At 39.0% G+C, this 25,085-nt stretch overlaps 1 protein-coding gene and 1 pseudogene across 2 annotated transcripts in view; both read left to right on the plus strand.

The window, feature by feature from the left end:
- Positions 1-585: 585 nt before the first annotated feature.
- LOC143856120 (uncharacterized) lies at positions 586-7,455 on the plus strand. The gene is made up of 2 exons (XM_077366200.1): positions 586-779; positions 6,985-7,455. Exon 2 carries the CDS (start codon positions 6,991-6,993, stop codon positions 7,384-7,386), a length of 396 nt encoding a protein of 131 aa, XP_077222315.1. The 5' UTR covers positions 586-779; positions 6,985-6,990; the 3' UTR covers positions 7,387-7,455.
- A 6,251-nt stretch (positions 7,456-13,706) lies between these two features.
- Positions 13,707-25,085, plus strand: part of LOC143855790 (histone-lysine N-methyltransferase ATX4-like) — a 36,180-nt pseudogene continuing 24,801 nt past the window's right edge. Inside the window, exons 1-11 of the transcript XR_013238080.1 lie at positions 13,707-14,866; positions 15,241-15,296; positions 15,392-15,609; positions 19,349-19,365; positions 20,108-20,206; positions 20,342-20,410; positions 20,542-20,610; positions 20,747-20,839; positions 20,987-21,078; positions 22,235-22,373; positions 22,519-22,527. The product of XR_013238080.1 is annotated as a histone-lysine N-methyltransferase ATX4-like (transcript). The remainder of the gene's footprint in view (positions 14,867-15,240; positions 15,297-15,391; positions 15,610-19,348; positions 19,366-20,107; positions 20,207-20,341; positions 20,411-20,541; positions 20,611-20,746; positions 20,840-20,986; positions 21,079-22,234; positions 22,374-22,518; positions 22,528-25,085) is intronic.

Here is a 25,085-nt window from a genome sequence, read left to right on the forward strand (position 1 = left end):
TAAAATTAACCACTTGCAAAATTGGAAAAGAGGTGCTCTCTCTCTCTCTCTCCTATTCTAACATTGCTTGGATATTCGGAAAGCCTCACTCTCTTTCTATACAGAAAAAAAAAGAAGGGCAACTCCAAGTCATATTAGAATGCTTATGCAACAGATCCAATCTCAACCGTTCATTTTTAATATCCAAAACCAATCCCACCGACCTAGCTGGCTTTTCCCACTATTAAAAGTCGAGTGGGACCCATTTGGGTTAGTTTTGTTTTCTTGTGAGTTTCCATTTCAAAGAGTTATACTAAAAGGGCATTCCTGGAAACTGTGCGGAGGAAAGCAAGAACTGCTCTATCGTTTTTTTTATTCTTAGGCAATATTGGCAACATGCTGGAAGCCTCTATGATATACGTTGGGAAATGTTTTCTCTCTATATTGAAAAGCATCTCACTTGGGAAACTCTCTCTCTCCTCTCCCATCTACTTGATAATAGCAGCCTTTTGCTCTCTTGCTTTTGTTTTTTTAGTAGCTCTCTCTTTCTTTCTAATTAGATATATGCTAAATTGGAAAAGAGAGAAGGAGGATATAAAAAAGAAGAAGAGGAGATACTCTTAAGTGGTTGTTCTCTCTACACTCTTACACTCTCTCTTAATCTCTCTTGTTCTCCAGTCTCAATTTTCTCATTCTTTTCTCTCTCTCAACCAAGGACCAATCCACCATCATTCAAGGCTCAAGGTGACATCAAGGCATTGAAGGAGGGAGATTTGGCCATTGCTAGAAGGAGAAAAAGAGTAAGTTTTTCTTTTATTTTTGTCTTTTTTCAATTCCAATTCTATGTATTTTTGTTTCAACATCAATAAAAGAAGAGTTCTCTTTATTTATTTTCTTTTCTAAGTTCGTCAATGACTCAATTTTTCTTTTTCTTTGTTTCTTTTTCTTTCTCCATGAGCAACTAAACTCATCTTCTTAAGGTTTAGATGAAGCCATAGGGAAGGAGAAAGATGATTAATTAAAACCAATGGCATAAAATAACATCATATATAGGGGTTTATATTTATGAATTCTCAATCACTCATTCCATTGACTTTCACTTTTCGTATGAGTAATTGCAAATAAACAAATATAATTTCTTATATAATCTATAAAATTGAACAATATGTTTGATCAAACACTCATGGGCAATAACATCAATAGATCTTATTCCCCATTGATCGTATTTATCAAATACACTATCCAATGTAAAGATTGTTTTAATTAATTATCCAATCCAAACTCATGGTGGATTCTAACCCTAACTAATCTTTTCATTTAAATTAAGGTTTCAATTAGATTTCCAATTACTTTTTCAATCAATTTCCAATATAGTTTAGAGTAGTTTTTCAAATCCAATTTTTCAATTAATATAGGCTTTAGATTTTGGTTTTCTAATTAGGTTAGAAAATTAATAGAAATCCTTTATTGGTTCACTATAAGAATTAAAGTTGTAACTTTTCTATATTATTTTCGATCATTGTCTATTTAGTTTATAAATTTAAATATATTGTTGGATCCGAGGTTGTAGTCCACTGAAATCTTGAGTCCATTCCAGACAACAATATATCATAAGTTTATTTTCTAAGTAGAATAAGGGTAGAAATCACAATAAGCTCTTCCCTGAGTTCGACCAGTATTTACACGATCCGTACACTTGCGGTTATATTTAATATCACAATCACTGATTACCTATCATAATAAAAGTATCGATGAATAGTTTTGAGTATCAATAACCACCAAATTTTGAGTATCATCAACCAGTGGTGATAGGAGACATTCAAACAGAACTGGTGCGAGGCGGAGTTTTTATTTTGAAGAAATGGGACAAAGGAGTGGCGTAGTGAAAATAAACGTCGGGATTTCCCTTTTGAGAAACCTGCAATAGATGAAGTTTTTCAGGTAGAACCACCGAATGGTGAATCAACTGGAGGTTCATCATTTAACAAAATTGGTCTATTTTCTAGCCGTTCACCAAGTTTTCCACCACCACCCCTTTTAGGCTTGGGGTTGATGGATTTTCAGTTTTGGGTTCATCGGAAGAGGAGGACCGAGGTCAAGTGGGCGACCGTAAGTCCAACAATCGTTACAAAAGGAATGGTGATCCCGTTATGGGGAGAGGGTAGGGGAATGCTTGGAAGAGCATTCCAAACTGGCCTCCACCAGTAGGAAATGGCTTCATCCCTTTTCAACATGGGCCACCTCCCAGTGGATTTCATGCTGTCGTGCAGCAGTTTCCCGCCCCGCTTTTTTGCGTCAGGCATCTATGGAATTGAATCACAGTGGGGTTTCATATCAAATGCATGATGCTGACAGATTTGTTGATCATAGCCATCCATTTGGGTGGTGGAAATCCAGCAGATGATTCACAGTTGCATGGATGGGATGGAAGCAATGGTGTCTTTGGAGATGAATCTCGTATCTATGGGAGGCCAGATTAGGATCAGAATAGACACTTGATGAGCACCCGGGGGTGGGAGGTGAGTGATTTATGGAAGGGGCAAAATGGAAGTAGTAATTTGGAGTTCCCAGAACCACGGAAGGAACAGGGCTTTTTGGTACATGCCCCAGCAGATGAAACTAGGGCTGGACAGTCTAGCCATCAATCCTGGAATGAAGGGAACCCACCTGAAAGTTTACCAGTTGAAAGCATGGAAATCAAAAAATCTGATATTACCCCTCCATCAAAAAGCAATTTAGAGGCTCCTCTAAAAATTATCTGCGAAAAGAACTCTGAGACTGCTAAATTACCAAGTCATGAACACACATTTTTTATGAGCACCCTCTAGATAGTCATGAATCCCCATCAGCCTCCAGATCCTGGTAAGGATCTGTTCATTCACACAAATGCTCTTCTCGCTGCGAAGAAAAATGCAGAGACCTCATCATCTTCCAGCTTCCAAAAGCTAACACTTGAACAGCTAGACGACCTCTCTACTGATCAAATTCCTCTCCTGAAGACTAAACCTTCAATTGCAGAACCTTCTCCTTCCAGTTCTCAAAAGAAGAAGAAGAAAAAAAACAGAGAAAATAGACCAATCCAACCTCCTTTGGCTGAGGACCCTTTTACTGTTCCCAGCTCGCCCCCCGCCTCCAACCTTAGCGGATCTGGTTCATCAGAAAATAGACGCTCTCTTATTGCCGAATTCCGGTAGTTCCTATCGGAGGGCTTCTATTACCCAAGAGTCCTTGAGCCCGCAGACCGGTCCTACCCAATTTCACGGAAAAGGAAAGTCAAGTATGACTATCTCTGCTAGTCCTTTGGCTGGTGGCCCAAATATCAATAAAAAAATTTACATGGGAGATCTTGAAATCTCAAATTTCCCTCCCATCACCCCTGCTAGCTTTTCTCCTCAGCTTTCCCCCCAAACTCAACCTCGAAATCTAAGCCTTGCAAATCTTGAGCGGGTATCCACCACTACTTAGATTTCAAATCCAAACCAAAAGAAAACACTTCCTGGAGTGCTAACCTCGTGGAATACGGAGACTGGACCTTCTTCCACAGGTAGAAGCAAAGGAGACACACCGCCCAAAAGCCCTTCCTCTCCCCATACTAATCTCAGAAGCATAAACTACCTTGCGAATCCAGATGCACAATCAAACCATCATGAGGATAAACCTGAACTGAATCCATGGAGAGCTCTATTTGGTAGCAAAAAGAAGACTGAGTCTTCAAATATGCATTTCGTAGTCCCCACCTTAAATGAAGAGGGGGGGAGGGGGGGGAGAGGAAGATCCAATTCAGAACTGAAGAAATCTTTGAGATCTCGAAAAAATGGCACAACACCCTGATCGGATACTTCATTTGGCGAAGGCCATACTTCCTAAATCTCAGAGAAGACCTGACCAGAAAATGGAACCTCAAAGGCAAAATGCAGATCTTTACTCTAAATGGTGGATTCTATCTGTTTAAATTCACTTGTGCTGAGGGTAGTGACAAAGTTTTGGAATCTTGTGACCACTCCTATGGGGGGAGGCCTCTCATTATGAAGAAATGGAAGCCTGGCATGCCGCTTGAAAAACTGAAACTGACTTCGGTCCCGATATGGATCCGCCTCCCTGGATTGCCGCTTGAATTCTAGAGCACTGATGGAATTAGCAAGATTGTTAGTTTCATTGGTAACCCCCTCTACATGGACTCTCAAACAGCTGAGTCCACGAGACTTAATTTTGCCCGACTCTGTGTGGAAGTGGAGGTAGGGTCCACATTCCCAGATTTCATCCCAATCCATTCCCCATTTGATGTTCACAACCAACAAGTAGAGTATGACTGGAAATCAGTGGCTTGTACTACTTGTAAAAACTTTAGTCATACACCATAAGCTTGCCCTAAGAGAGAGCATCAGAAGGTGCCAAAGCCTAGACAAGAATGGAGGCCCGTCCAAAACTCAGCTCCAACAACTCAAATACCCCAAATCAATCCAGTAAATACCCCTCATGCTTCAGAGAAAGCCCAATATGCAAACCAAGAAGTTCCAGTTATGAGCAAATCCATCCCCCCTCCAGCATCGACTCCTCCTCTTCTTCAGAACAGTTTTGCTGCCCTGAACGAAGAAGAAAATGCCGTAACTGAGGACATCCCTACCTCTACCATGGGTGATCCAGAAGTGCAAGAAGAAACTCTAGATGCAGTAGAACCATTGTCTGATGAGGTAATCCTTTCGAAGGCCCAAAATCTTCCCTATGATGCAGAGGACCTCGATGAGGCGAAGAGCGATGATACAGAAAATCAGATTTCTGATGAAGAAGCTGAGAATGATGAAGAAAAGAAACAAGAAGATGGTGAAGAAGACCACCCCCAACAGAAGAAAAAAGAAATCCCCCATCAAAGGACTTCTAAACCCCCAAAGGTTGAGAAGTTAAGGAAGAGCATGAGAGCAAGGAAACTTAGCCAGAAGATGAAAGAAGTCTTTGATCACTAGGGGCTAATCTGGGGCCCGGCTCTAGAGTTCTCGTGTTTTCTCTTGTTGTGCATGTTTTAAGTTTTGATTTCAAAGGCATCATGTCCTTGTTTGTTCTGCCCCTTCCTTAGCCATTGTCCAAAGGATTGGGGGCATCGTCTTCCTCCTTTTATTGTATCATCTTTCTTTATTCAATATTCTGGTAGGGATCCGCCTAACCCCAGCTTACCGATAAAAAAAATAAAAAAAATTACCAAGTCATGATGGTACTGCTCATTTTTGTCATGTTTATCTTTCTAAGCTTGACATTTCCGTAGATCTTGCCCATCCAGACTTGTATAAACAATGCATGGACGTATTGGAAATGGATGGAGATACAAATGGTGATTGCGTTGCCATCAACTTCATACACACAAAGGTATAAAGTAATATGAATTTCTTGTGTGAATTTTGAGGACCTCTGCTTGTTGATTTCCTAATTGTTTCAAGTCATATACTTGGATTAATTTGTGCTTGTTCTATCATCGTGCTTGACAAGAGATAGAAATAGAAATCAAGAGCTCCCATAACAGTCTGGGGAATTCACTCTTCCCCGCCACGACAGAAGCTATTTTTCAGGTACATCCATTTTGACCTCCACAAATGGATGGGTTAGGATGATCCTATGGAGCTGATTTTTTGTACACACCCTATCTATGTAAGGCACTTTCTAGTGAATGCTTTGGATCATCCTAACAATGTGGGCCTCAATGGTTTGAGAGCTCAAGCTCACGAATATGTTCCAACGCTCAAGCTCACAATCCTTTTCCTCACATATATATATATATATATATATATATATATATATATATATATATATATATATATATATATATATATATATATATATATATATATATATATATATATATGAGGGCAGTGTTCCTGCGCAGCTGCTCAGTTAGCTTAACTGAGCAGCTGCCCCAAAAACTCATGTGGCCACATTTTGGGTGGGATCCAAAGCATTCATTTGATGGGCCCTTTCATGGGTAGGGTGTCCACCAAAAATCAGCTCCATTGGATCACCTTAGGGTGTCCATTTGTGGGGCAAAAAATGGACAGATTTGTGGACAAACAGTATCTGTCCATTTTTGGCCCCACAAATGGACACCCATTGGTGATCCAATGGAGCTGATTTTTGGTACACACCCAATCCATGGAAGGGCCCATCAAATGAATGCTTTGAATCACCCAAAAAATATGGGGCCACATGAGTTTTTTGGGGCAGCTGCTCAGTTAAGCTAACTGAGCAGCTGCGCAAGAACACTTTGCTCATATATATATATATATATATATATATATATATATATATATATGAGAGAATAAAGTATGTGCAGCTGCACAGATAAGTTATCTGTGCATGGCTCACAAGCCATAGGGGGGCCACATTTTTTGGGGGATCCAAAGCATTCATTTGGAAGGCGTTCCATGGATAGGGTGTGTACCAAAAATCAGCCCTATAGGATCATCCTAACCCAACCAAAGGTGGAGGGGAAAATAAACAGACACTGTTTCTTCCCATTTCTTCCCTCCACAAATGGCAGGGTTAGGATGATCCTTTCGTCATTCTCCACCCCTAAAAAAGGGGAAAATCCCGTAAAAGAATAGTTATCGAACCCACCCGTTTGGTGCAGTGTAAACTCAATTTTAGACTCAGATTGATTCTGCATTGCAAGCCTTAACAGATAAATGGTTTGGATTATAAGAGAAGTGCATCCCACTTATATTTCTGCCCACTCATAGTTTTTCGAAGAAGAATATCACTATGTATCATATAAAAGCTCGCTTTAACATATTGTATTGATGTTATACTGCTAATTTTTGCAATTGTTCGTTTTGAACTTTGATCATTGTATTATATGCACGAGTTTAGCGTACTGCCAGAGGAAAATGGTACTGTATGACATACTATATCTATGCGTACATCTATTTTTTATTGGTTTTAAGATAAAAATAGGTTTTAAGATAAAAATTGTGTATTGGTAATTCTGCTTTACCTTGCTAATTTCATGGATTCAAATTGCAGAGAGTCATGGCCCTTTATAAGAGGCAGAGTGAAGAAATGAAATCAAAGACTTTATTTCGTGGGCCTGGAGTGGAGAATGCATCCCAAGCATCTCACAAGGAGAAAGCAGGGGATGTTGAGGATTCTCTTAATCCTGCTACGAAGGCTACCAGTTCACCTAGTAATTTAGAAGGCGAAAATAGCAGTAGCAGTTTGAAAGGCGATCACTCTACTGATGGTAATGAACAACCATCTGACAACATTGCTTGTGATGTTGATGGCAATGAACAACCATCTGATAACATTGCTTGTGATGTTATTGCCTATGGTTCTTCTCAAGCAAATGAGGCTTTGATGACAGAGTCAATCGAGTGTAAGGTTAATTTAAGTCGGAAACATAATTCTCCTGAAAGTACACATTGAAACAATTTCTATTCCATGTGTTTGAAATGACATTTTCCTTGGAAATCATGGGCTCTTAATTTTGCTATTCTTTTTCGTTTGCCGCTAGGGAGCTGTAGATCTTCCTGCCTGCTATTTTCTATTTTTCTCGTTGGCTAGTGATTATCGACTTAACATGAAGCCTTCTTCTCTAAATAAGTCTTGGACTGGCCCCTGCTCAGATGAGATTTTTGGGCATTTGGTAATCATCGGCTTTTGTCGAAGCATCTTGCCACAATTTCAGACATTGTTGTTCCTAGTCAGTTTTCTTCCATCTGGTTATGTTGAAGCTACTCACAAGGCTGGTATCTTGGAGTTTTTCCCCCTTTACATGCCGTGGTGATGTGCACTTAGGAGGTGGAAGATGGAACCGTGTTCTTTTAAACTGGTTGCTTGCAGGTATGTGTTCTTATAGAGTCTATATTATATAATATAACAAAGAAGCTCCAAGTCGAAATTTGCAACCATGAGAAGGTTTTCCTGATTTCTTTCCTCGGAAAGTGATTTTCACTATGTTTGGTAATGCCTTTTATTAGGTAATTTCCTAATAAAAGATTTTCAGGAAATATTTTTTTCGATGGTTAGAGCTGAATTGCCCAACAGGTTGCTTTCTGGGATAAGATACTAGTCTAATGGGGCTGTTTTACAAGGTGATAGCTAGCCAGGGTTTTACTTTATCCTCGGATAAGATTGCTAAGTTGCCTAGATTTACAAGGTGATAGCTAGCCAGGGTTTTACTTTATCCTCGGATAAGATTGCTAAGTTGCCATCTAGGCATCCACCACTTAAGTCAAGAATAACCACAGTGGGAAGGCTCTGCTGTCCAGGTAGGGTAGCCAATCTCGGCTCCCGGTAGGGGTGTTTGTTCGGTTATAACTGAACCGAATAGACCGAAATTTGATAACCGAAATCATTTCGGTTAGCAAATTTCGACAACCGAAACCGAACCGATTAAAAATTTGGTTATTCGGTTATAACCGAATAACCGAATAGTGGGAGAAAAAGAGGAAAAAAAGTAAAATCTCAGTTCGGATCGGAGGGCTAGGATCATCCTATCGAAATGATTTTTTTGAGCACAACCTAATTAAGTTGTGATCAATTACATGGATGGTTTTGATCATCCTACGGAGTGCCCATATAGCACTTTTTTGGAAAAATAATGGTATTTATCCATAATTTCGATTGTTCGGTTAACCGAATTTTTTTTTGAGATAACCGAACCCGAATAACAAAATTTCCAAAAAAAAAATGACTGAAACCGAACCGAACCGACCAAACTAATTCGGTTCGGTTCGGTTCGGTTATTCGGTTATAACCGAATAATGAACACCCCTAGCTCCCAGGGCCGGGGGTTTATTCATGATAAAGGTATCCAAGCAGGGTAGCCAATCCCTGGAACAGCTTATCCTGTGGAGAACAGCCCCAATTGAAGCTATAATATGGTTGCCATGCCGTATCCGTGACTAAATTTTGCAAGGAAGAAATAGAGCCCGAGTCGAAATTGTAAGTTATTTAATAGCTGGACACACACAAAAAATTGTATATGATATTGAATGTTATATAGAAATTGACATTTATATGGTGCTTAATAGTTAAAAAAATAGGATTTTGCTAAGCAATTTCTCGGAAAGCCATGTCGCAGCTCACTTTGCATAGAGAATAGCCACATTCTTATTTGTTTACTTCATTTGAGATGGCTATTCACAAAGTTATTTATGAAGTGTTAAATAACCTTGTGACCACCTAAGTTTTCCCATTATTTATGATACCCAAGATTTTCCACTATGGGTGGAGCCTCTAGCTCAATTGGTAAAGACTCTATTCACCGACCTTGAGACCCCGAGGTTTAATCCCAGCTTACCTACCAAAAAAAGGTTTTTCCATTATTTATAATGCTAGATTAATCGTCTGAACAAATCAGATAAAATGTGAGAGTCTACTAATCGGCCACCAATCTAATGGTCGGGATTGTTTGTGTAAGCCCAAGGGTCTACCCTTATTTCAGTTTGATTAGAGAGATTGCTGGTTTGCTATCCTCAAATCGGATGGCTGGGATCATCCAGCAAATTAGTACCTCTTTGTTGCCCACCAAAATGAGTGGCTTGTGCATGTTACACTAGGACACGTATTCAAAAGGGGGTGAAATACCAAGTCTCTTCTACTTGCTGTATTACAACTAGTACATGAGTAACCTCTTTGAAAAACTAACGACTGCACAGCCAATTAAAAGATTCTACAGACAAATTTTGATTTTGGAATCCACATGCCTAGATTTAGGAGATGGATTACCATGCAGCTTGCTGATGCTCTATACAAAAATTGATGCCAATCCTATAATTATTCTAAAACATATAGAAGAAAGGGAGGCCTAAAGGGCCGGAGTAGGCCCACACAACTCCACCACTTTCATTACGAAGCAACCCGCCAACCCCAGCCGGACCTGGGTTTCCAAAACTCGAACCATCAAAATTCAATTTCCATTTCCCAAAAGGAGGAGCCTCCCAACGCTGAATAATCCGAGGCCGGTTTTCCCTACTTAAGCAAACTACCCTCCATCCCTCCCATAGATCAAATGCTGATACAAATCGGAAGGATAGAAGACATTTTACCCAAGATATCGATAGGGCAATAATTTTCAAGTAAAGCCAATGAGGCGATTTAGCAATCCCTTCAAAAACTCTAGAATTTCTTTCTTTCCAAATCACCCACCACACCACAAGCAAACATATATTCCGCAAAGTTTTTCCTTTCTTACTCCATGGCACACAACCCCATTGCCGCAGCAAACTTGGAATAGAGAATGGGAACACCCAAGCAATATCAAACCTCATAAATAGGAAAGCCCATATCTGACGCGTGAATGAACAATGCATGAAAAGATGAGCCACATATTTCCCATCTTCCAAGCATAGAGAGCAATGGTCAATAAGCAACATATCACCCTTTCGTAGGAAGTTAACTGTTTGAATCCGATCACGGCTTACTGCCCACCCAAAGAAACAAACTCTTAGTGAACATTGAAATTTCCAAACCTTGGATGAGATGGAGGATACACCATTAGGCATTGAGATAAGATAGAAAGATTTGACGGAGAAGATGCCCGAAGATTCCTCGGTCCATATTCTTTTATCCAAACCGTTCCTCTTAATGGAACACCCATCAAGAAGCTCAAGAAAACGGGATGCCGACTCTAACTCCCTATCAAAGAAATTCCTCCTGAAAATCGGTGTCCAAACAACTACACCCCCAATAAGGGCAAAACAGTCCCCCACTAAAGCCTCTTTATCGGAAGCAACTCTATACAAATCTGGGAACAAATCCATAAGAGGCTTCTCCGCACACCACACATCATTCCAAAATTTTATCCTATCCCCCGAATAGACCATAAATCTAATGTTCAAATTAAAAGAATGAGCCATTTTCAAAATATCCTGCCACACTGTCAAACCTTTCTTCTTAAAGCAATCATTTGATTCCCATGACCCCGGCAACCAACCATATTTACTCCCAATCACTCTAACCCATAATTGAGAGCGTTCATCGCCAAACCTCCATAACCCTTTACCCAACAGAGCATGGTTAAATTCTTTAACCCTCCTAATACCCAAACCACCCTTTTTAATGGGAAGGCAAACTTTATTCCAACTCACTAACGAAGTACCTTTTTTCTCATCATTTCCTCCCCATAAAAATCTCCGTTAAATTTGTTCAATCCTCAATGCTATACTAATTGGGCACTTGAACAGAGACAACAAATAAATTGGGATATTGGCCAACACCGCCTTGACCAACACAAGCCTTCCCCCTCTAGAAACCAGATTCCTTTTCCACGTGTCCAACCTCCTATCAATTCTTTCAACAATTGGTTCCCATAAAAATTTATTAGCTCTACTAACCCCCAAAGGAAGACCCAAATATGAGGACGGTAAATGATCCAACTTACATCCCAGAATTTTTGCCAATCTAATAGCATCATCTTGCAGAATGTTAACAGCATACATCTCAAAGTGGATTTCAAATTCAACACTTGACTCCTATCCGGCTCGCAAAATAGAAGAGTATCATCGGCAAATTGAAGATGAGACACCATGGTATTAAGAGATTAGATAGTAAGTGTTTGGATAATACCATTGTGGAGGGTGATTCCCTCAATGTGATTCGATGGTTGAAAAGAGTAGTGTTGCCTCCTTGGAGATTTTTATCCTTTTTTGATGAAATTGAGGATCTAATATCGGGTTCGTCTGTTACCTTCGATCACGTGGGGAGGAGTGCTAATGGGGAGGCGGATGGGTTGGCTAGAAGTGGGATTGACCGTTTGGAGTTGGAGTGGTTCGATTTTCTCCCTTCGTAGTAGATTATGCTGTTTTCGTTTTTTTTTTTTTGTTATTTTGATTCTTTGTTCTTTTTCTTTCTGTGTAATTTTGGGTGCGGTCCATCTCGGTCCCCTTCCCTTTCATAATATACTTCTGCCATTTCGAAAAGAAAGAAAGAAAGGGAGGCCTAAAAATAGACGGCCTAGTAGAAAAAACCTCCATATTTCAGAGGGGCTAGGATCATCCTATTGAGAAGATATCTGGGCCTCGACCTATCTAAATTGGAGCCCAACAAATGAACATTTTAGATCACCCAATAATGTGGAGAGAGAGAGAGAGAGAGAGAGAGAGAGATTCTTCCGCAGAACATTCCCTTTATCACCTAAATAAATACAGAAGAGTAAAGTAAACACAAGCCACTCCATCTGCATACATGGACTGATGGAATGCAACATACACACCCACTCCATCTATGGGCCTGTTTGGATGCCAGAAAGATTTTGATTTGGATTTCTCACATTTGCAGCCCCTTTTGTGTTGTGATTTGGATCTAGATCAAATCTTTTGATTTCCAAATCAACAACTGATAGTGAAAAAAATCAGATTTCCAAATATGTTGTGAAAATAAGTAATTGGAAATCCACAGATGTGGCAGTTTCCTTCACCCTCTTTGCTCCTCACCCTCTCCCCTCTAGGGGTGCAACTCAAGTCCGGTTGGGTTGGGTTGAGGCCAACCTGAACCGGACCCAATCTGAGATTTTAAGCTTAAAAATTAAAAAAAATTATGAAAGGTTCACTCGGGTCAGGTTGCCCAAGCCCTCAACCCGAACCCGACCCGACCCGACCCAAACTCAACCCGGGTTGAGAAAACCTAAACGCGAACCCGACCCGACCTGAACTCAACCCAAACCCGACTTTTTCCCTGGTTGAACCTGTCGGGGTCGGGTTGAGCCCGGCCAAGTTGCACGCCTACTCCCCTCCATATGGCAGATCTATTCATATTTTGTAATTGGATTTGGAAATCAAATCCGTTGAATCCTTCTAACGTGAAGTACATCAGCCCCTTTGCAGTCATTGATACATTACTGCTGGGTGTCCCTGGTGATGAAAAGGGGCGCATTTATCATTTCTCTTTAATCAAATGCAATTACCATATTAGCTACGTTATATTATATTTCTCTCCTGCTCGGATTTGGATTTTCACCTTTTGGAGCCAAAAATATAAACTAAAACAAAGATGGATAGACAAAAGAAAAGTGAGATATATATTATTTTAATGGTGTATACCAGCAAATACACTGTTCTTCGATCCAGTTTGTGATAGCACTAGAATCCGGATTTGTGATCGCACGGCGGGTAGAGAGCTTCCGCTAGTGTCCGCAACCACAAACAAAGGGGTCAAGGTCGTGGGTCCGGAGTGGGTCCCAGACGACCACTTCGACACCCAAGTCAGATTATGGGCCAACAGTGTGAAGGACAGTAAGAGACAGCTGAGGTATGGTCAGGTCTGCCAGGACCGATGCGCGGGTTCTTCCTCTGATCTTCGTATGAGTGAGGTAGCATTGGAGGGTTTAGGACAAGGCGGGCGTCCAGCACCCTTCTCCCTTGTTAATGGGGGTTGAAGGGTTAATGATGGTCCATACCTCCTTTAATGGTGTCTGGTTTAATGAAATTTTTTCCTTGGTTGAGTCGGATGGCCTCCCCTGTTAGGGATGTAATGGCGTATTTATGCTTTGATTTTGCATGCGAGTTCTCTTTATGGGGCGTCACGTGGATATTTTCATTATTTTAGAGAGAAAACCTTCTTTCGTTGGATTGAGTTGTTCCCCTGGTTCAACGGCTAGCGTAGCCTTGTTGTGTAATCCTATCCATAATCGTGATGACGGATACTTATGCTTAAGATTTTGGCGGCGGGAGGCGATACGTGGTGGGATTAAGTGATGCTATGTCACTAGAATCCTTTTGTCATAATTGGAATTCTGTGGCATTCGGGCGACCAATGGCGAGATCTGGCGGACCCACCCCGTTTTTACTGCCTATCAGTTTGCAGAGGACAAATTTCCCCAAACTCCCACACGCCCGGAATCCGCAGCTTCAATTCCAATTCCCTCAACACCAGCAAAATTTCCCAACATTTTTTTTCTCCCTCAGATTGTTCTTTCCACCTCCGAATTTAGGGTTTCATTATCTGAGAGAAAGTTGGGTTTTATCTCTTTCTTCTTATCGTTCATCTCATTAAGATGATTTTGAAACAGAATCATAAACCGACAATGCTGGGTTTGAAGCGGTGTGAAGCTGAAGAATCTACTTATAAAGATGGAGAGAATCCGAGAAATTCGCAGAAGCTAGAGAATTACTCTCCCCTAGATTTGCTTGGAGAAGTTGCCGCGAAGAGAATTCAGTTATCCTCCAATGGATTCCGGCGGAGATTTGGGGATAATCACGAGGATTTCAGCAGTATTTCTGCGTCTTCGGAAATCTCTTACTGTGGTGGCGAGATGGATCGGGATGGGACGGAGAAGGATTCCGGTCACCGCTCGTGAGAACGTCTCGAGGACGTGTTCAGGTACTCCCTTCTCGATTTAGTGATTCTGTTATTCAGCCGTTGAAGAAAGACAAGCAAAAAACAAAAACCCTAGACTCTAGTTTGGATTCTCAAAATGTAATGAAACAATGTAGAATTGCAAACTTCAGCTGCAAAAAACCTAAATTGGATATTTCAAACACCAAAGTAGTACTCAAGAAAGAGAAATTTAGCTGGAGATATTCTAAAATTAGTACATTGTATTGTGAAGAAGAAAAAGTAGAGAGTTATACTAAGTTGAGGAGCTTGGAGGTAAAGAAAAGTTCTCTATCACGTAGTTCTTTGACATCTGTTAATGACATGGAGAAGTCTCTGAATATTTTTAGTGGGAATGCTGTACATAGATTGGTGAAGGAAGGGGGTGAAAAGAGAAAGGATTTCTATAGGCTGGAGGAGTTTGTTTTGGGTGATATTGTTTGGGCGAAATCGGGGGAAAGTTTCCCTGCGTAACCTGGAATTGTAATTGATCCAATTTTAGAAGCACCAGAAACGGTTTTGAATTCCTGCATTGCTGGAGCTATCTGTGTCATGTTCTTTGGGGCAATCTGCAAATGGGAAAGAAAGGGTAAATCTCTCTCTCTCTCTCTCTCTCTCTCTCTCTCTCTCTGATGTTAGTATTCTGTGTTTTAAGGCTATGCAGAATCTGTTTCCATAGATTTTTTTAATTTATTTTTATGATTTAGAGGAAAATGATATGGCTTATTTAGAGGGATATCATTATAAATTGAAGGCCCCTATTAATAAAACTTGAACTATGGTTGTTCAAGTTACGTCCTTTTATGTGTAATCAATGAAAAGTCAAGAATTTTTGTCCAAATTTTTTTTCCAAAATTTTACTGATAATTAAAATGCTTGTTAATGATTTATCAATAACACCTATTAATCCTCTCTCTCCCTCTCTCAAATGGTAGCATTCTGTGTTATAAATGGTGATGACAGGACTACGCTTTGGTGAAACATGGGATAGTTTTTCCATATATAGAGTATTTAGACAGGTGTGTACTCTTGTGTTTTTCTATTGCATATCACTCAAAAAATGAGTAAGAGAGCTTTTTAATGTGGGTTTTTGGTAAAATGCCTGTTTTTTCAGGTTTCAGGGCCAGACTCAGTTGTACAGGGGCAAGCCTTTTGATTTTTGGATGGCTATAGAGGAGGCATTCTTAGCAGAGCATGGTTTTGCTTGGCCACAGCTGGAGGAGATGATCACAATTGGGGAACAGGCTCGTCACCGGTCTGTTCTTAGAGGGATCCAAGAGGCCACGGGTGCAAACCAGGATCAGGAATGTCACTCTCAGAAGTCAGAACCAGGCATGCTACCTCAAAACCCAGTCATTTCCTATTTTTTGAGAACCGGAATATATTCCCTTTCTTCTGTTCTATGTTGCATCGATTCTTTGCCCCCTTATGCAGAATCCGTGTTGGCATGTTTAGACGCGCGAATCGGGCATGGATTCTTGTGGGACACATCAAAAAATCTTGTCCTAGCCGTGTCTCGAACGGATCATGTTTTTTCAGGCGAATCCAACGCATCGTTGTCTTTTTTAAAATGCAAATCCGGTATATTTTCCTAACTTTTTTAATAAAAGTACAACATGTCATTTCTTAATTAAAGGTTAAAAACCCTAGCCCCTAGCTCCTCGAGCCACCACCCTCGAACATCAACCATCTCCCACCATCTTCGACATTCTTAGTAAAAACCCTAACGTCTCGACCCTCCACCCTCAATATTTTCATGAATATATATATATATATATATATATATATATATATATGAGGAAATGGTTTGTGTGCAGCTGCACAGATAAGCTATTTGTGCATGGCTGCACAAACCATAGTGGGGCCCACATTTTTGGGGGGATCCAAAGCATTCATTTGGAAGGCCCTTCCCTGGATAGGGTGTGTACCAAAAATCGGCCCTATAGGATCATCCTAACCCAATCAAAGTTGAAGGGGAAAATGGACAGACACTGTTTCTGCCCATTTTTTCCCTCCACAAATGGCAGGGTTAGGATGATCCTAAAGGGCTGATTTTTGGTACACACCCTATCCATGGAAGGGCCTTCCAAATTAATGCTTTGGATCCCCCAAGAATGTGGGCCCCCCATGGTTTGTGCAGCCATGCACAGATAGCTTATCTGTGCAGCTGCACACAAACCACTTCCTCCTATGAGGAAATGTATAGAGAGAGAGAGAGAGAGAGAGAGAGAGAGAGAGAGAGAGAGAGAGAGAGAGAGAGAGAGAGAGAGAGAGAGAGAGAGAGAGAGAGAGAAGAATTTCTACTCTATAGAGTTGATAACATATCTATTCCGTCGGCACAAAATACAGGGGGCCCACATTTTTTGGATGTTCTAAACCATTCAATTGATAGGCCCTGACATTGATAGGGTGTGCCCAAAAAATCAGCTCCATAGGATCATCCTAACCCGTGATTTGTAGATAGGGGTGTAAACGAGCCGAGCTTGGCCAGGCTCAGCTCGGCTCGTTAAGCTCAAAAGCTCGACTCGGGCTCGAACCAGGCTCAGCTCGGGTCGGGTCGGGTCGGTCAGGCTCGGCCAGGCTCTCGAGCAGCTCGCGAGCCTTATCGAGCTCGAATTATATTAATTTCACACCCCTCATCTTCCCTGGACAGCCCTATCTAGTGTTTTTTTACTACTCTTTTTACACTACGGGGGGTGGTCCAAGTAACAAATGGGGTTCCAAAAAAGAAGTGACATATTTTGCCTCCCCCTTTCACTCCCTGGACAACCCTTTTAGTGTATATATTAATATATAATATATATATTTAAATATATTAAATTTTTAATGAGCCTTAACGAGCCGAGCCTGGCCTAACTCGGGCTCGGCTCGTTAAGCTTAACGAGCTCGGCCAGCCGGCTCGGCTCGGCTCGGCTCGTTAAGGATTCGAGCCGAGCTCGAGCGAGCTTCCGAGCCCGAGCCAAAATTGACACCCTTATTTGTAGAGGTTAAAAATGGACAGATTTTTGGAGGTTTATACCTATCCATTTTAACCTCCACAAATCGAAGGGTTGGGATGATCCTATGGAGCTGATTTTTTGGTCACGCCCTATCTATGTCAAGGCCCATCAAATGAATGGTTGCATCACCCAATGTGCCCCCCCACTGTATTTGGGGCCGACAGAGTAGATCACTTATCTATTCTATAGAGTACGAACACTCTTTTCTCATATATATATATATATATTTAATTTTTTTTTAAAATTTATAATAGGGATTTGCTAGGCAATTTCGCGGAAAGCCATTTTGCAGCTGGTTTTTGCATGTGAGAATAGCCCACAGGTTTTTTTATGGCAGATTTTGTCTTATTCATCTGAGGTGGTTATTGTCACATGCAAAAGCCAGCCGTGAAATGGCTTTCCGTGAAATTGGCTAGCAAATCTCTTTATAAAAATTACCTAATCCATGAATCCTACATTTTAGGGTTTGCCGAATCCATGTTGGATCCCGACACACAAATCCGAATCCATGCATCACAGCTTCTGTTTCTTTTATTTTTTTATTTGCGCTACACTGTAGCAGCCAGTTTCTATTTTTGAGAACATCCGGATGTAGAATCGGATTTCTGTAGGTCTTGGCACACGTGGCAATGCGGATTTGTGTAATCTATCTGTGGTGCCTGGCTGGGGATTGTGAGCCGCGGTCAGATGCAACACAAAAAGAATCTCATCTATCCCATGTTACTTTGACATGAGAATAAATAAAACATAAACTAGTACCCAAAGTCGGTTTTATGGCTTGATTTGGCTTCCCTTTACCGAGTGCCCAATTATGGGTATGGATCTTGGAAGCTGCATTCATGTGTCTTAGTGGCATATTGGACATTCTTATTCCTAATTATGTCTTTAAAAACAAAAAAAATATCTTTTTAATTTGCCCGTGGCTTACATCTCTTCTTACCATGGTTACTGGGTCTCACTGTCAGTTCTCAGATTTTATGTGGTTAAGTAACTGGCCTTTTTTTAGGGAAAGCCTTGCACTACTCTTGAAAGGTGTCCGACTCCGACCATCTCACATGTTGTCATGCCATGCTTTGCAAGTAACTGTCACACATAAAAATCCAACTTGCTCTCCAGGGATCATTTGTTATTCTAATAATTGGTGTGCAACCCTTCATATCAAATTGTGAGACTTGCACCGGCCCCCAGGTATCATCAATACGAAATAGTGAAATCATCCACGGATAACTCGTGGAATATGGTCAGTTAAGGTGTAGCAAAATGGCGGCGTCTACACTACTTATCTTTGCAACTAAAAAAATGCATAATCTTTTTGCAGAATCACAACATAAACAGAGGCCTTAACGACAAGCAAATACCATATGTTTACATACATGACATGATGATCATAAGCTAACAAATGAATGGTTGGGATCTTCGGGAACATAGGTCTGCAACCAAAAGCGTTTAAGCATCTCTTTCGAACAGATAAACACAAAGAAAACTTTCCCTTTTCTTCTAAAAAAATATCTCCTAAGCGCCAAAGTTTGCTACATATGAAAAACAAAACACAAAGACAAAAAGTGGATGAAGAAGGAGATTGCTTCTAGCTATGTTTGGAAGCATGAATCAAGAAAAATCCTTGTCGACTCGGCGGGACACAGTTGACGCGGCTACATACTTGGTTGATGCGGTCATAACTCGGGAGAGTCAAAGGAGTTTTTATTGACTCTGTAGGGCAAAACACGGACTGCAGTGGCAAAACGTGGAACACGGCTTAGGGCATAGGGAGTTGACTCAGGGGAGTCTGTGGTGAAGTGGGGGAGTTTTAAAACTATGCTCCTATGAATCAAAGAAACCAAATAATAAGAACATATATCAAGGTAAGAAAAAAAGAGGGATGAGTTGTGTGTGCAGTCCCAAAATATGGCCTGACTTTATGGCACTGACATTTGGCATTCTTAACTTCTGGTGGATAGAGACTCTGTGTTGTTAAGCCTACTTAGAATACAAGTGGCGATGTTGATGCTTTAGAGAATGTAGGAGGATCACTTCTTGTAAAACTTATGTTAAGACTCATTGTCATTCTTTAGGTATTCTTGAGGACAAGGTTGGTGTAATAACCTTGAAAAACCTGTCGTTGATCTAAATTGAAGACTGAATATGGTTTTTTTTTGTTAACATATTCTTTGATTCACTTTCGCATGTAAATAAAGGTTCTGTATGTTATTGTCATTCTAATATTGTAATTACGAAAATGCCTGTACAGGCTGTACTAGAGTTTGGCAGTTTCTACATGAGGCTATAATAACACCTATCTTGGTTTGTCTTATTATTTGTGGCTTTTAAAGTTGTATGTACATTATCTCATTGCTGGGGCTATATGTTTATTTGTCATGGTTTTGGACTATTATTTTTTACACAATTGCTTGAATTATCTGATTAACTTCAATTCTCTTGGCCCTTCTTGTTTTTATTGGAACTGTCAGAAATTCACAAGATCATAGCTACTTGGCCTGATTGTTGCTTAATTTCAAAAAGAAAAAAAAGAAGCTACTTGGCCTGCACCATGCATAGAATCTCAACTTTTCAGCCAGATTTTTCTCTATGTTACTACATGCTCTTTTTTTATCCTCCAATGGTGGTCGTATGATCATGTGGCTAATAGTAATAGATGATTGGGAATGGCCTTGCATTTATCTTTCTATTGCAAACTTGTATTCTCCATTCAAGTAGAGTGTTCTACGGCATGGTACATGAAAGTTGAGCTTGTTCAAGTTTATAAATAAATTTATATTTTGGCTTCTCTGCAGGATCAAGGATAAAAATTGATACAACCCTATGACATTCAGCGCTGTGACTGCTGCTCTCTGGAATTTCGACTCAAAAGTAAAAAGAAAATGAAGGATTCTACTCCTAAAGGCCAGTTCCTGTGTAAACATTGCTCTAGGGTTCGTATGACATTGATTCTCTCGGGGCACTTCAAATAGATCTTTTAAGTGCCACCATTATTATTGAAGTTTTTATTTATGAATTGCATACTTGAGCTTGTCTGTTCATGATCCCATAATGCACTGTGGTTCCAGTTGTTATCATCAAAACAATATTGTGGCATATGCAAGAAGATTTGGCATCATTCTGATGGTGGGAATTAGGTGAGAATATTCACTATGAATGTAAATTTTGATTTATTCTTTCATCAAAATTCACTACCATTTTACACCATCCGGAAAAAAAAAAATCCCTACCATTTATGAGGCTGTTGTTTGGACTTCTTTACTGACAGGTACGCTGTGATGGATGCAAAGTTTGGGTTCACGCTGAGTGTGACAACATCTCCAACAATGTTTTCAAGGTTTGACCTTCATCTTATTCTGACATCGTCTCATGATCATCATAATTCTTGTTGTTCATAAATACATGGCCTCGACATATGTATTTGTTTGATGAGTGTGAAGATTTTTACTGACTGTACTTTTCTTATGTCAAAGGATCTAAAGGACACTGATTATTTCTGTCCCCGATTGCAAGGCAAAGTTTAATTTTGAATTATTAGATACCGAGAAAAGGCAACCAAAAATTAAGTACGTCTGTTAACTTTTATATGCTCTTTGTTTTGTTTTGAACAGCTTTCCAATTAACATATGTACTACTGATTCTATGCCATATGTTAGTTGTTTAGTTATTTTTTCCAACTACTGATGCTATGTTTTTTTAAAAAAAAAAACCAGATCTAATAATGTTGACGGGCAATACATACGGCCAAACAATATAACTGTTGTGTGTTGTGGCATGGAAGAGACTTACTTTCGATTCTCCATTTGTAAGGATTTCAACATTTTCTAGATTTGTAGGTATATGGAGAAAGAGTGGATATAATGGTCAATATTTTCTTCAGTCCTCAGTTCCTTTCTAGTAAAATTTCTTATCTTTTGCACCAGAAGCTTCTTATAACCATTTGCTCTTATCTAGCACTGATGCTATTTCTAACACATAAACTGAATGGTTCATTTGGCATCATCAATACTCAATAGACTACGATTGCTTTTGTAGTATTTGCTGAACGTGAATTTTTTTAAGCCTGTTTTTTTTTGTCACTTTCTGCGGATATGTTACTTATTGATACGCTATTGAAGTTGTAAAAAGTCTTATTTTTTAGTTTTTTTTTTTAACTCGCAGTTCCTGTTAACCTAGAAGTGTTGTGGGGCAGATATACTGACACAGCAAAAGCACAGGACTAGATCTGAAATAAATGAAATAAGGAACAGAAATCCAAAAGAAAATAGAAAAATTGAGAACAAAAAGCACCAAGGAGGTGTTTTTCGTAGGGCCTGTTTGTGTGTTCTGGCATGGAAGGGGCATACTCTTAAGTGAATTACATAAAGGCTAACTAAAATGATAGTCACCAGACTCACCACCACTTAACTTATTTAAAAGACTCAAGTTATTAAGCTATGATTTAAGTTGATGGTCCCCACCTATTTAAGTCGTAACAGTTCAACTAAAATAAAAGAAACACCCCAATGAAAATAAAAGAAAGATGGATGCTACTGCTTCTTTCCCACCACAATGATTGCTTCTCCTGCATCAATTCCTCTGGGGCTTTAGAAAACTTGGCTTGACTAGAAAAACATGCTGATATTGAGCATAGGTGGTAGGATCTACCTAGACCCTAATTAAGAAATTTCTGTACATTAATTTACATACAGACTCGGGAAGGATCAAAGTGAATCTTGAGTGACTTGGTCTTGTCTTGAAGGTCTTTCCTTATCTTTCTTGAATCTCTTTTTCATTTATTTTTTCCCTTTTCTGAGTTGTATTGAACCACTGGTGTCTACTCGATTTCAGGGAAATTGCTTTGATTTGGATCTTGACTTTTGATGCTCTTCTTTGCCACGCTTTTCTAAATTAGATTCAACTCCTTTGCCTTTCAGTTAAAGTATTTCATACTACCAATATTCATTATGTTTCTGTATCAGAATTTTATGTGGGTGTAAGTCCTGTGGGCCAGATAAGCGGACACTTAGCGATCGGGAGCGACACACAGGTTCCAAACAGAAAAATTGGAAGACTAGTGTTAAAGTGAAAATTCAATCCTATCACTGGAACAATGGGTTTGTACTTGAAATGGATCTTCGTCATTTTTTATAATGCTAATTTCCCCTTTATATTTTTGCCTCATGGAGCATCTCAGTAGTTCCATTGCTCCTTATTTAGATTAAGTTTTCTTTTGCATGAAAATATGTCTTTGTTCTTTCTGCAGTACCTCCAAGTAATTAATTTGTTAATAGCCATAATTGTGGATATAGCGTCAAGCTAACATCCTACCTTAATGTTGGATTAGTCTTATAAGCCTCACTTATGAACTTTTGTGTTTGGTGTGAGTTACTGGATTATAGCTTAAAATATGCAAATGCCATTTTTTCTAGCTCTATTTTTTCACAGAGAAGGATATACATTATTGATTTTAATTCATTTTTAGTTTTCTTTCACTGAAAAGCATCACAATTTATCATAGTTTACTCCGATTGTGCTTCATGCTACCAAATCATTAGTAAATCTATTTGTAACCCCTTCAAAAACCTGTTTTTTGTTTTTCCTTTTCTTTTCCCCGAAATTCTTTATTTTCCTGACAACATACTCTTTTTTTTTCTTTATTCTTTTCTTTGACCCTCTGCTACTTATGTAAGGTGGATTGCAAGCTATCTAGATTCTAAAAGAAATTAAGTCACTACCAGCCCCCACCCCAACAAATGTAGGAACAAATCAGCTATCGATGGAGGGTAGGGTCCCCAAGGGACGGAGTCACTCGCCGTAATGACTAAAGGGAAGGCTATCACATTTCTTACCCTTTGGGGTAGGGAGAGGGCAACGTATCTTTCTTGACAACCTTATTTAGAATATATTCTAGTCTATATCTCAGTAATTACGATTTGGCAACACATTAAATTCTTTGATTAGAATTCATGTTGCATATACATACATAGGGAAATGATATTTCCACTCCTTTTCCATTATTTTTTTTTGAAATTAGCTCCTTTTCCATTATTTTCACGCCTTTTGTTTGTTTTTTCCAATAAATGATTGCATTCACTCCCTTTTGTTTGAGTTTTCAGCAAAGTACAAGCAAAGGGGTGTCGATGTATCAATTCCGATATATATTATATGTGCCTACTTTTATCTTTTTTTTACATTTTTTTGCTTTTTTGTTTTTTTGTTTTTCATTGGGTTCTCACTTTGTGGTTGGTCCATTTTTAAAAAAAATGGGTGAGTAGATCCAATATGGTCATTTGGGTAACCTAAATTTCTGAAAGTGCTGATCTTGAGTTTAACTGAAAGAAGTTTAGCAATTCGGCAATTGGCCTCCTGATTTGGAGTCTAACGTGCAAGGTTTTATGATGAGACTTTGCTTGAGTCAGTTGATTTTATATCACTGTTTCCCCACCATCAACATAATTGTCTTGAGTCAGCAAATGGCATGGCTTATGTCAAGTAGAGACTTTGCTTGGATCTGTTGCCTTATAAGATTTTTGGTCCTTTACATTTTCTTGTTTCAATTAATTTTTAAATAAAACTATTTAAAAAAATATATAAATATATAAAATTTAATAAAAAAATATAAAATAAAATTATCGTAAAAATATCGGGATAATATCGTGATATTTTATGATAAAAATAAAAATATCTCTATATTTTTAAATTCTCGGGATTATTTTGGGATTTTGTCGTCTTATCAAAATGTCGCGATAAAAATGTGATATTTTAAAAATATCGGAGATATTTGTGACATGGGTATACACAATGTTTTGAAAATCGGAATCGAATCGTAAATCGTAATAGGGGTCAAATCGTATCGGATCGTAAATCGTATCGTAAATCGTAAGATTCATTAAAAAATATAAAAAATATGTATAATAAAAAATTATAAATAAATTAAAGAATAAAAATAGCCAATTATTCATTTTTCATCCAAATTCATTAATTCAAACAGAAACTACTATGATTAGCATTCGATATTGTAATATGAATGGTTTGCTGACAAACTTGACACATACTAATCATCTAATTCTCATCCAAACCCATGCATCTTAGTTAATAATCTTTAAAAAAAGACGCAAGATCATATCAATTCTCAAAGTCTCAAACATCAAATGACAAATATCAATCATAAAAGATGGGAATCGATGTTGTCCTTATTATGGTAGTCTCCCACCTCGACTCCCACCTCGATGTGAGTAATGCCCTCAACAAATGCTTTGCGCTCTACTGGTTTGATTCGTTCGAAGTCCTACTCCTCCTCTGTCTTCTTCCTTCTAATGAGAGGGATTTCAGAGGCTTCTTGTAATATAAAAAGGAAATGAGGTCTTTTGAAAGAAAGACATATTTTCTTTTATACCGAACTTAATTTGGATAAATCGCATTAATCGTACGATTTACGATCGAATCGTAAGATTCAATAAAAAATCGTAAGATTCATACAAATTAAGATTCAATCATGGGATTCAAATCGTTTTGCCTAAGAATCGTAAATCGAATTGTAAATCGAACCGTAAATCGTAAGATTTTCAAAACAATGGGTATACATGCATACTCCCACAATTGAACAAACTGACGATGTTTGTGATTTCATCATGACAGAGAAGTACGATCCCGTGTATATGAAATGTCACAAATATCGTTCTTAGGAATTTCTCGGCAAGGGAAAATCTCGGGATATATTAATTTTTTTTAAATTTTTAGGGTTTATATCTGGAAAATAATAAAAATAAACTATTTCAAAAATATATAAATATATAAATTTAATAAAAAAATATAAAATAAAAATTATCG

Source organism: Tasmannia lanceolata, unplaced genomic scaffold, assembly GCF_043159265.1.
Source record: "Tasmannia lanceolata isolate RefF3 unplaced genomic scaffold, GAP_Taslan_0.1 ptg000023l, whole genome shotgun sequence".
Lineage (NCBI taxonomy): Eukaryota > Viridiplantae > Streptophyta > Magnoliopsida > Canellales > Winteraceae > Tasmannia > Tasmannia lanceolata.